The sequence below is a fragment of the Giraffa tippelskirchi genome, chromosome 1 (genome assembly GCF_054371585.1).
Source record: "Giraffa tippelskirchi isolate mGirTip1 chromosome 1, T2T-mGirTip1v1.2.pri, whole genome shotgun sequence".
NCBI lineage: Eukaryota > Metazoa > Chordata > Mammalia > Artiodactyla > Giraffidae > Giraffa > Giraffa tippelskirchi.
Genome location: NC_137275.1, coordinates 148,481,125 through 148,493,730, shown reverse-complemented (window position 1 = coordinate 148,493,730; position 12,606 = coordinate 148,481,125). Strand labels below are relative to the sequence as shown.

The window sequence follows — 12,606 nt, the reverse complement described above, 5'->3', positions numbered from 1 at the left end:
ATCCAGTAGCAAAAAAGACATTATTTATTTATTTTTTTTTGAGAGAAGGCATCTTAACTACAAGTTTCCTTCTCCGTTTCCTTTCTTGCCAAAATCCTCCATCTGTCAAGTCCTGAGTCTTCTCTATTAGATTCAAAGAGACTGGGGCTTCCTTGAGTTTTCATCATACTCCCCCCGCCAATTAACACTTGTACATAATCTAAAAAGTAAAATAGTATTGTTAAGCTCATGAAAAGCCATGTCTTATTACCCCGTTGCTTTCTGTGACTGGTTTCTTCTCCTTTGGAGCAACCACTTTCAATTCTTTTTTTTTTTTTTTTTTTATAAATTTATTTATTTTAGTTGGGGGCTAATTACTTTACAATATTGTAATAGTTTTTGCCATACATTGACATGAATCAGCCATGGGTTTACATGTGTTCCCCTTCCCGGACCCCCCACCCACCTCCCTCCCCATCCCATCCTTCTGGATCATCCCATTGCCCCGGCCCTGAGCCCTTGTCACATGCATCGAACATGGAATGGTGCTCTGTTTCACATATGACAATACACATGTCTCAATGCCATTCTCCCAGAACGTCCCACCCTCACCTTCTCCCTCAGAGTCCATATAATTGTTCCATGCATCTGTGTCTCTTATTCTGTCTCGCATATAGGGTTATCGTTACCATCTTTCAAATTCCATATATATGCATTAGTATACTGTATTGTTGTTTTTCTTTCTGGCTTACTTCACTCTGTATAATGGGCTCCAGTTTCATCCATCTCAGTAGAACCGATTCAAATGTATTTTTTTTAATGGCTGAGTAATATTCCATTGTGTATATGTACCACAGCTTCCTTATCCATTCGTCTGCTGATGGACATCTAGGTTGCTTCCATGTCCTGGCTGTTGTAAACAGTGCTGCGATGAACATTGGGGTACACGCGTCTCTTTCAATTCTGGTTTCCTCGGTGTATATGCCCAGCAGTGGGATTGCTGGGTCATATGGCAGTTCTATTCCCAGTTTTTTAAGGAATCTCCACACTGTTCTCCATAGTGGCTGTACTAGTTTGCATTCCCACCAACAGTGTAAGAGGGTTCCCTTTTCTCCACACCCTCTCCAGCATTTATTGCTTGTAGACTTTTGGATAGCAGCCATTCTGACTGGTGTGAAATGATACCTCATTGTGGTTTTGATTTGCATTTCTCTAATAATGAGTGATGTTGAGCATCTTTTCATGTGTTTGTTAGCCATCTGTATGTCTTCTTTGGAGAAATGTCTGTTTAGTTCTTTGGTCCATTTTTTGATCGGGTCGTTTATTTTTCGGGAATACAGCTGCAGAAGTTGCTTGTATATTTTTGAGATTAATTGTTTGTCTGTTGCTTCATTTGCTATTATTTTCTCCCATTCTGAAGGCTGTCTTTTCACCTTGTTTATAGTTTCCTTTGTTGTGCAAAAGCTTTTAATTTTAATTAGGTCCCATTTGTTTATTTTTGCTTTTATTTCCAATATTCTAGGAGGTGGGTCATGGAGGATCCTGCTGTGATTTATGTCGGAGAGTGTTTTGCCTATGTTTTCCTCTAGGAGTTTTATTGTTTCTGGTCTTACGTTTAGATCTTTAATCCATTTTGAGTTTATTTTTGTGTACGGTGTTAGGAAGTGTTCTAGTTTCATTCTTTTACAAGTGGTTGACCAGTTTTCCCAGCACCACTTGTTAAAGAGATTGTCTTTTCTCCATTGTATATTCTTGCCTCCTTTGTCGAAGATAAGGTGTCCATATGTGCGTGGGTTTATCTCTGGGCTTTCTATTTTGTTCCATTGATCTATATTTCTATCTTTGTGCCAATACCATACTGTCTTGATGACTGTGGCTTTGTAGTAGAGCCTGAAGTCAGGCAGCTTGATTCCTCCAGTTCCATTCTTCTTCCTCAAGATTGCTTTGGCTATTCGAGGTTTCTTATATTTCCATACAAATTGTGAGATGATTTGTTCTAGTTCTGTGAAAAATACCATTGGTAGCTTGATAGGGATTGCATTGAATCTGTAGATTGCTTTGGGTAGAATACTCATTTTCACTATATTAATTCTTCCAATCCATGAACACGGTATATTTCTCCATCTGTTTGTGTCCTCTTTGATTTCTTTCATCAGTGTTTTATAGTTTTCTATATATAAGTCTTTTGTTTCTTTAGGTAGATATATTCCTAAGTATTTTATTCTTTTTGATGCAGTGGTGAATGGTATTGTTTCCTTAATTTCTCTTTCTGTTTTCTCAATATTGGAGTATAGGAATGCAAGGGATTTCTGTGTGTTAATTTTATATCCTGCAACTTTACTATATTCATTGATCAACTCTAGTAATTTTCTAGTAGAGTCTTTAGGGTTTTCTATGTAGAGGATCATGTCATCTGCAAACAGTGAGAGTTTTACTTCTTCTTTTCCTATCTGTATTCCTTTAATTTCTTTTTCCGCTCTGATTGCTGTGGCCAAAACTTCCAAAACTATGTTGAATAGTAGTGGTGAAAGTGGGCATCCTTGCCTTGTTCCTGACTTTAGGGGAAATGCTTTCAATTTTTCACCATTGAGGATAATGTTTGCTGTGGGTTTGTCATATATAGCTTTTATTATGTTGAGATATGTTCCTTCTATTCCTGCTTTCTGGAGGGTTTTAATCATAAATGGATGCTGAATTTTGTCAAAGGCTTTTTCTGCATCTATTGAGATAACCATATGGTTTTTTTCTTTCAATTTGTTAATGTGGTGTATTACATTGATTGATTTGCGGATGTTAAAAAAACCTTGCATTCCTGGGATAAAGCCCACTTGGTCATGATGTATGATCTTTTTAATATGATGTTGGATTCTGTTTGCTAGAATTTTATTAAGGATTTTTGCATCTATGTTCATCAGTGATATTGGCGTGTAGTTTTCCTTTTTTGTGACATCTTTGTCCGGTTTTGGAATTAGGGTGATGGTGGCCTCATAGAATGAGTTTGGAAGTTTACCATCTTCTGCAATTTTCTGGAAGAGTTTGAGTAGGATAGGTGTTAGCTCTTCTCTAAATTTTTGGTAGAATTCCGCTGTGAAGCCGTCTGGTCCTGGGCTTTTGTTTGCTGGAAGATTTCTGATTACAGTTTCGATTTCCGTGCTTGTGATGGGTCTGTTGAGATCTTCTATTTCTTCCTGGTTCAGTTTTGGAAAGTTATACTTTTCTAAGAATTTGTCCATTTCTTCCAAGTTGTCCATTTTATTGGCATATAGCTGTTGGTAGTAGTCTCTTATGATCCTTTGTATTTCTGTGGAGTCTGTTGTGATCTCTCCATTTTCATTTCTAATTTTGTTGATCTGATTCTTCTCCCTTTGTTTCTTGATGAGTCTGGCTAATGGCTTATCAATTTTGTTTATCTTCTCGAAAAACCAGCTTTTAGTTTTGTTGATTTTTGCTATGGTCTCTTTTGTTTCTTTTGCATTTATTTCTGCCCTAATTTTTAAGATTTCTTTCCTTCTACTGACCCTGGGGTTTTTCATTTCTTCCTTTTCTAGTTGCTTTAGGTGTAGAGTTAGTTGATTTATTTGATTTTTTTCTTGTTTCTTTTTTTTTTTTTTTTTTTTATAAATTTATTTATTTTACTTGGGGGCTAATTACTTTACAATATTGTAATAGTTTTTGCCATACATTGACAAGAATCAGCCATGGGTTTACATGTGTTCCCCTTCCCGAACCCCCCACCCACCTCCCTCCCCCTCCCATCCCTCTGGATCATCCCACTGCCCCGGCCCCGAGCCCTTGTCACATGCATCGAACATGGAATGGTGCTCTGTTTCACATATGACAATACACATGTCTCAATGCCATTCTCCCAGAACGTCCCACCCTCACCTTCTCCCTCAGAGTCCATAAAATTGTTCCATGCATCTGTGTCTCTCATTCTGTCCCGCATATAGGGTTATCGTTACCATCTTTCAGATTCCATATATATGCATTAGTATACTGTATTGTTGTTTTTCTTTCTGGCTTACTTCACTCTGTATAATGGGCTCCAGTTTCATCCATCTCAGTAGAACCGGTTCAAATGTATTTTTTTTAATGGCTGAGTAATATTCCATTGTGTATATGTACCACAGCTTCCTTATCCATTCATCTGCTGATGGACATCTAGGTTGCTTCCATGTCCTGGCTATTGTAAACAGTGCTGCGATGAACATTGGGGTACACGCGTCTCTTTCAATTCTGGTTTCCTCGGTGTATATGCCCAGCAGTGGGATTGCTGGGTCATATGGCAGTTCTATTCCCAGTTTTTTAAGGAATCTCCACACTGTTCTCCATAGTGGCTGTACTAGTTTGCATTCCCACCAACAGTGTAAGAGGGTTCCCTTTTCTCCACACCCTCTCCAGCATTTATTGCTTGTAGACTTTTGGATAGCAGCCATTCTGACTGGTGTGAAATGATACCTCATTGTGGTTTTGATTTGCATTTCTCTAATAATGAGTGATGTTGAGCATCTTTTCATGTGTTTGTTAGCCATCTGTATGTCTTCTTTGGAGAAATGTCTGTTTAGTTCTTTGGCCCATTTTTTGATTGGGTCATTTATTTTTCGGGAATTCAGCTGCAGAAGTTGCTTGTATATTTTTGAGATTAATTGTTTGTCTGTTGCTTCATTTGCTATTATTTTCTCCCATTCTGAAGGCTGTCTTTTCACCTTGTTTATAGTTTCCTTTGTTGTGCAAAAGCTTTTAATTTTAATTAGGTCCCATTTGTTTATTTTTGCTTTTATTTCCAATATTCTGGGAGGTGGGTCATGGAGGATCCTGCTGTGATTTATGTCGGAGAGTGTTTTGCCTATGTTTTCCTCTAGGAGTTTTATTGTTTCTGGTCTTACGTTTAGATCTTTAATCCATTTTGAGTTTATTTTTGTGTACGGTGTTAGGAAGTGTTCTAGTTTCATTCTTTTACAAGTGGTTGACCAGTTTTCCCAGCACCACTTGTTAAAGAGGTTGTCTTTTCTCCATTGTATATTCTTGCCTCCTTTGTCGAAGATAAGGTGTCCATATGTGCGTGGGTTTATCTCTGGGCTTTCTATTTTGTTCCATTGATCTATATTTCTATCTTTGTGCCAGTACCATACTGTCTTGATGACTGTGGCTTTGTAGTAGAGTCTGAAGTCAGGCAGGTTGATTCCTCCAGTTCCATTCTTCTTCCTCAAGATTGCTTTGGCTATTCGAGGTTTCTTATATTTCCATACAAATTGTGAGATGATTTGTTCTAGTTCTGTGAAAAATACCATTGGTAGCTTGATAGGGATTGCATTGAATCTGTAGATTGCTTTGGGTAGAATACTCATTTTCACTATATTAATTCTTCCAATCCATGAACACGGTATATTTCTCCATCTGTTTGTGTCCTCTTTGATTTCTTTCATCAGTGTTTTATAGTTTTCTATATATAAGTCTTTTGTTTCTTTAGGTAGATATATTCCTAAGTATTTTATTCTTTTTGATGCAATGGTGAATGGTATTGTTTCCTTAATTTCTCTTTCTGTTTTCTCATTATTGGAGTATAGGAATGCAAGGGATTTCTGTGTGTTAATTTTATATCCTGCAACTTTACTATATTCATTGATCAACTCTAGTAATTTTCTAGTAGAGTCTTTAGGGTTTTCTATGTAGAGGATCATGTCATCTGCAAACAGTGAGAGTTTTACTTCTTCTTTTCCTATCTGTATTCCTTTAATTTCTTTTTCCGCTCTGATTGCTGTGGCCAAAACTTCCAAAACTATGTTGAATAGTAGTGGTGAAAGTGGGCATCCTTGCCTTGTTCCTGACTTTAGGGGAAATGCTTTCAATTTTTCACCATTGAGGATAATGTTTGCTGTGGGTTTGTCATATATAGCTTTTATTATGTTGAGATATGTTCCTTCTATTCCTGCTTTCTGGAGGGTTTTAATCATAAATGGATGCTGAATTTTGTCAAAGGCTTTTTCTGCATCTATTGAGATAACCATATGGTTTTTTTCTTTCAATTTGTTAATGTGGTGTATTACATTGATTGATTTGCGGATGTTAAAAAAACCTTGCATTCCTGGGATAAAGCCCACTTGGTCATGATGTATGATCTTTTTAATATGATGTTGGATTCTGTTTGCTAGAATTTTATTAAGGATTTTTGCATCTATGTTCATCAGTGATATTGGCGTGTAGTTTTCCTTTTTTGTGACATCTTTGTCCGGTTTTGGAATTAGGGTGATGGTGGCCTCATAGAATGAGTTTGGAAGTTTACCATCTTCTGCAATTTTCTGGAAGAGTTTGAGTAGGATAGGTGTTAGCTCTTCTCTAAATTTTTGGTAGAATTCCGCTGTGAAGCCGTCTGGTCCTGGGCTTTTGTTTGCTGGAAGATTTCTGATTACAGTTTCGATTTCCGTGCTTGTGATGGGTCTGTTGAGATCTTCTATTTCTTCCTGGTTCAGTTTTGGAAAGTTATACTTTTCTAAGAATTTGTCCATTTCTTCCAAGTTGTCCATTTTATTGGCATATAGCTGTTGGTAGTAGTCTCTTATGATCCTTTGTATTTCTGTGGAGTCTGTTGTGATCTCTCCATTTTCATTTCTAATTTTGTTGATCTGATTCTTCTCCCTTTGTTTCTTGATGAGTCTGGCTAATGGCTTATCAATTTTGTTTATCTTCTCGAAAAACCAGCTTTTAGTTTTGTTGATTTTTGCTATGGTCTCTTTTGTTTCTTTTGCATTTATTTCTGCCCTAATTTTTAAGATTTCTTTCCTTCTACTGACCCTGGGGTTTTTCATTTCTTCCTTTTCTAGTTGCTTTAGGTGTAGAGTTAGTTGATTTATTTGATTTTTTTCTTGTTTCTTGAGGTACGCCTGTATTGCTATGAACCTTCCCCTTAGTATTGCTTTTACAGTGTCCCATAGGTTTTGGGTTGTTGTGCTTTCATTTTCATTCGTTTCTATGCATAATTTTATTTCTTTTTTGATTTCTTCTGTGATTTGTTGGTTATTCAGAAGCGTGTTGTTTAGCCTCCATATGTTGGAACTTTTAATAGTTTTTTTCCTGTAATTAAGGTCTAATCTTACTGCATTGTGGTCAGAGAAGATGGCTGGGATGATTTCAATTTTTTTGAATTTACCAAGGCTAGATTTATGGCCCAGGATGTGATCTATCCTGGAGAAAGTTCCATGTGCACTTGAGAAAAAGGTAAAATTGATTGTTTTGGGGTGGAAAGTCCTGTAAATATCAATTAAATCTAATTTGTCTATTGTATCATTTAAAGTTTGTGTTTCCTTGTTAATTTTCTGTTTAGTTGATCTATCCATATGCGTGAGTGGAGTATTAAAGTCTCCCACTATTATTGTGTTGTTGTTAATTTCTCCTTTCATACTTGTTAGTATTTGCCTTATATATTGTGGTGCTCCTATGTTGGGTGCATATATATTTATGATTGTTACGTCTTCTTCTTGAATTGATCCTTTGATCTTTATGTAGTGTCCTTTTTTGTCCCTTTTCACATCCTTTATTTTAAAGTCTATTTTATCTGAAATGAGTATTGCGACTCCTGCTTTCTTTTGGTCTCCGTTTGCATGGAATATGTTTTTCCATCCTTTCACTTTCAGCCTGTGTGTGTCCCTAGTTTTGAGGTGGGTCTCTTGTAGACAGCATATATAGGGGTCTTGTTTTTGTATCCATTCAGCAACCCTTTGTCTTTTGGTTGGGGCATTCAACCCATTTACATTTAAGGTAATTATTGATAAGTATGATCCCGTTGCCATTTACTTTGTTGTTTTGAGTTCGTGTTGAAACATCCTTTCTGTGTTTCCTGTTTAGAGAAGATCCTTTAGCATTTGCTGGAGAGCTGGTTTGGTGGTGCTGAATTCCCTCAGCTCTTGCTTGTCTGTAAAGCTTTTGAATTCTCCTTCATATCTGAATGAGATCCTTGCTGGGTACAGTAATCTGGGTTGTAGATTATTCTCTTTCATTACTTTAAGTATGTCCTGCCATTCCCTTCTAGCCTGAAGGGTTTCTATTGAAAGATCAGCTGTTATCCTTATGGGGATCCCCTTGTGTGTTATTTGTTGTTTTTCCCTTGCTGCTTTTAATATTTGTTCTTTGTGTTTGATCTTTGTTAATTTGATTAATATGTGTCTTGGGGTGTTTCGCCTTGGGTTTATCCTGTTTGGAACTCTCTGGGTTTCTTGGACTTCTGTGACTATTTCTTTCCTCAATTTAGGGAAATTCTCAACTATTATCTCCTCGAGTATTTTTTCATGGCCTTTCCTTTTATCTTCTTCTTCTGGGACTCCTATGATTCGAATGTTGGGGCGTTTCATATTGTCCCAGAGGTCCCGGAGGTTTTCCTCATTTCTTTTGATTCTTTTTTCTTTTTTCCTCTCTGCTTCGTTTATTTCCATCATTCTATCTTCTACCTCACTTATCCTATCTTCTGCCTCCGTTATTCTACTGTTGGTTCCCTCCAGAGTGTCTTTTATCTCCTTTATTTCATTATTCATTCTATATTGATTCCTTTTTATTTCTTCTAAGTCCTTGATAAACATTTCTTGCATCTTCTCAATCTTTGTCTCCAGGCTATTTATCTGTAACTCCATTTTGCTTTCAAGATTTTGGATCATTTTTATTATCCTTATTCTAAATTCTTTTTCAGATAGATTCCCTATCTCCTCCTCTTTTGTTTGGCTTTGTGGGCATTTCTCATTTTCCTTTACTTGCTGAGTATTTCTCTGCCTTTTCATCTTGTTTAGATTGCTGTGTTAGGCGTGGCCCTTCTGTATTCTGGTAGTATGAAGTTCCTCTTTGTTGTGGAGGTTCCTCACTGCGGCTGTGGTCGGACAGGTGGCTTGTCAAGGTTTCCTGGTTGGGGGAGCTTGTGTCGGTGTTCTGGTGGGTGGAGCTGGATTTCTGCTCTCTCTTTTGAAGATAATGCGCAGTTTTTGTGAAAGCCTGACGTCCTCAGCCAGCCTTCAGAAGTAGTTTTGTGAAGTTTGGTCAGCGTTCAGATGTTCTTTCGATAAATTTGTAGAGGAGAGAGTGGTCTCTCCGTCCTATTCCTCCGCCATCTTAGCCCCGCCTCCCACTTTCAATTCTTACAAGCTGTTTCTGGTGTTTAACTTTGTATTGCTGAATAACATGCATATTGTGCCATTTTTTTCAACTTGTATCTCTAGATGTTATCTGTTGGCCTCTACTTATTTATCTCTATTGTACACCTCTACCACCCAGCACATGCTTATTTCTTCCGTCCTCCCATCCTTTCAGTAGGGTTGCATTATGGGATATTTTTGCTACAATTTTCTGACCCCTCATATTTATTTTTCCTTTATACAATGTTTTCTTATATTTTTTCATTGTTTTTGTCTGTCTTCTTATGTAGAGAGGAGCTTTGTTTTGTTCACTGCTTTCCCTGAACTCCAAACTAGTGGTTGGCACACAAGAGCTGCAAAGGAAAGAGTTGCTGAATGATCAAATGCATGAATAGTTAATATCTCGTTTTATGTTGGATTAGTTTGTATGCACCAATCAGTAAATTATTCTTAAACTCTCTAACAGAGCTGACAATCTCTCGTGTTTCTGCACCTCAGAAATTCTATCATTGTCAGTTTCTTCTAAGATGTATCACTGTTGGTCTCTTCTCTCCACTCCCTTCTTTCTGGACAAATTGTTTTACAGGCTCTGTGTCACAGTCATCCTTAGGACTCCTCTTCACCATCATCCTTGGCATTCCCTTTACTTCTCTTTGATATTGGATCTCTTCTTTACTAATCTCCTGCCCATCTTCCTTGTCTGATTTGCTCCCTTATAAAGTAGTTTCTTGAGGAATTACACATCAGAGGAAAACTTTTAAAACTTGCCTTCTGAAAATGTCTGTATTTGATCTTTACCCTTTGTCATAGTTTAGTTGGCTGTTTATTTAGTTCTTCTATCAAGAAGTCTGAAGTTATTTGATTCCCTATTCTTTGTTTGTGGCCCTTGCTTTTCTCTGGAAACTTGCAGAGTGGCCACCAAGTCTAGAAACATAGGTGCCTGTCTTGAAATGGTTTAGTGATGTTACGTTATAACACATGATAAAATAATACTAATAATGTGTATTTCTATACTTTATGGACACAGTGTGGAATCTTCTCTTTGTTCACGGTGTTCTGAAACTTCACAGTGATGGGCCTGGCATGGACTATTTTCCATTTGTGCTGGGCACTCACTGAGCTCTTTAAATTTTAGAGTTTTAAATAATTCATTTTTGGGAAATTCTCTTGCATTATTATTTTGCTGATTTTCCCCTTTCCATTTTCTTTACCTTTTGTTTCTGGAACTTGTGTTCTCTTTATGTTGGGATTTCTGGATTGATATTCTTATCTTTTCTCTACTTTGATCCATTTTTGTTGTTTAGTTCTGCTTTTTGAGAAGTTGATATAAATGTCTCATCTAATCCTTTTATAAGTGTTTAAATTCTACCCACTCTACCATGGGATATTCTTTTTTTTTTTTTTTAAGAAAAAAACTTTATTTTTCTAGTTGCAGTGAGTGAGGGCAACTCTCTAGTTGTGGTGCATGGGCTTCTGTTTACAGTGGCTTCTCTTGTTGCAGAGCACAGGATCTAGGGAATGGGGGCTTCAGTAGTTGTGGTTCCTGGGCTCTAGAGCACAGGCTCAATAGTTGTGATACACGGGCTTTGTTGCTCCTCAGGATGTGGAATCTCCCTGGACCAGGGATTGAACCTGAGTCTCCTGCATTGGCAGGTGGATTATATACCACTGAGTCACCAGGGAATCCCCAGTTGTGGAATATTCTTGATTCAAGGAAGAAAATACCAAAGAGTTGGCACTAGACTTGTCTCTGTTCCACCCTAGAGAAAGAAATGTTGACTGACCAGAGTAAGATAATGTGCCATTCAAAAATGAGCTCTTCATTTGATTATAGCCTGAGCACAGTGTGGATTTGGTTATACTGAGTCACCTTGCCTCCCATATTATAGCTTAAAAGTTATAGGAAACTGATCTACTGCATTTATCAGGAAGATGTCTGATTAAAAATAGTGGCAACTCTCTAATTTGAACCACAGCAAATTTTGAACTAAAATACTTCCAAACTGCTTGTCATTTTATGTCCAAAAAGAATGTAAATACAATTTAATGCTAGCTTGAGCAAAATGTGAATAGGCGGCAAACCCTTTGAAAAGAAATTTATGTTTTCACAGTGAACATGAGTGATTTTTAAAAATTATCCTTGCTTTTGGATTTTTCATGTCACTGTACCAGTTCTACTTGCATGGACACTCAGAAATAAAATATTTGTGTCATTTCTCAAGTTATACTTTAATTTGAAAATGGTTTGATAGGACTTCTTTCTGTTTTGAGGCAGTCTCTGAGCTAATTCAACTGTGGTGAGTGGGGTTCGTTAATCATAAATAATGGTGAATCAACACTAACCAAATCCATTTTGCTTATAGCCTTGGGTATACTACAAATGTCTGTTATCAAAATAGGGGTATTATTATGTTAGAGTCCTCCATTTAAGAATGTGCAGTTCTTTTTATTTGCAAAAATGAGAAGTGGTCTTTAAAACCTTTGGGCATGAAACCATGATATATAGTACATCTGCCCTTTGTGTTAAAGTTGTATAATAAGACCTGATAAAAGCATACTTGAAAAACCTGCTCTGACACTTGAACCTTTCAGATTAGAACGAGAGTATTTCTCCAAAAACAAGAAACTAAATGAAGAAATTGAGGAACAGAAGAAAGTAATTCTAGACCTTTCAAAGAGACTCCAGTATAATGAGAAAAGTTGCAGTGAATTACAGGAAGAACTTGTAATGGTAAGAAAAAAAAGAAAACCCTATGGCAATTACTTTATTGGGTCAAATTTGATGTTTAAGAGGATTTTTTTTTTCGCACTACTGCCATGAGATAATTGTATGAAAGTAGTTTTAGTGACATTGATATAAAATTTTAAAACTGGAGATGCTGTTTACCACAAAGCTATTCATAATCAAACCTCTCTTCTTTGAAATAATTGGGAAAATGAAATGAGTTAATAGAACGTCTGAATTATAGAATGTTTTAAAATTTATTCAGGGGTTTTTCTTTCTTTTTTAAAGTGTGTAAAACAGTATTACCTACATGGAAGTGGGGTTAGGGTTTAAAATCAGTGGATCTAATGATTTCAAAGACTCCTTTTTGTAATCATTTTGAACCCGATCACTCTGTCTCCATTCCCCAATAATCGAGCCTTCACACCATCACCAAATTTATCTTTTTCAAGTATTGATCTGTTCTTGTCACCTTCCATTTATTAAAAAGCCATCAATATCTCCCTGTTGCTTTCAGAGAAGCCCCAGCTTCTTGCTGTGTAATCTAAGGAACTTTTCTTTGTGGCTCTGTGTTAACTTTTCCAGCTTCTTCTATTGCTGTTGTCCTCTCTTTATCTTGCTTCAGCCTCATTAAGTACTCTTGGCCTCCTAAACATATGATGTATCTTCATGTCATCTTACTTTTGTTCAGGCTGGTCACATTTTCGACCCACAAGTCTGAAATGCTCATTCTCTTCTTTTCTTTTAATGTTCTTAAATGTCCTGTGATGGTGATGCAAGACACCTCTG

The 12,606-nt window shown here is 36.9% G+C and overlaps 1 protein-coding gene across 20 annotated transcripts in view; it reads left to right on the top strand.

Annotated features, from left to right (window-relative positions):
• CCDC171 (coiled-coil domain containing 171) overlaps positions 1-12,606 on the top strand; it is a 351,005-nt gene that overhangs the window by 96,871 nt on the left and 241,528 nt on the right. For 18 of the 20 annotated variants that reach the window (XR_014056567.1, XR_014056569.1, XR_014056565.1 and 15 more), the window contains one exon: positions 11,685-11,823. The exons of the other annotated variants lie outside the window; for them this stretch is intronic. Coding sequence is in view for 13 of the 18 variants with exons in the window: in XM_081499610.1 (XP_081355736.1) it covers positions 11,685-11,823 (139 nt within the window). In the remaining 5 variants the exon portion in view is untranslated. The remainder of the gene's footprint in view (positions 1-11,684; positions 11,824-12,606) is intronic. 20 annotated transcript variants of the gene reach the window in all.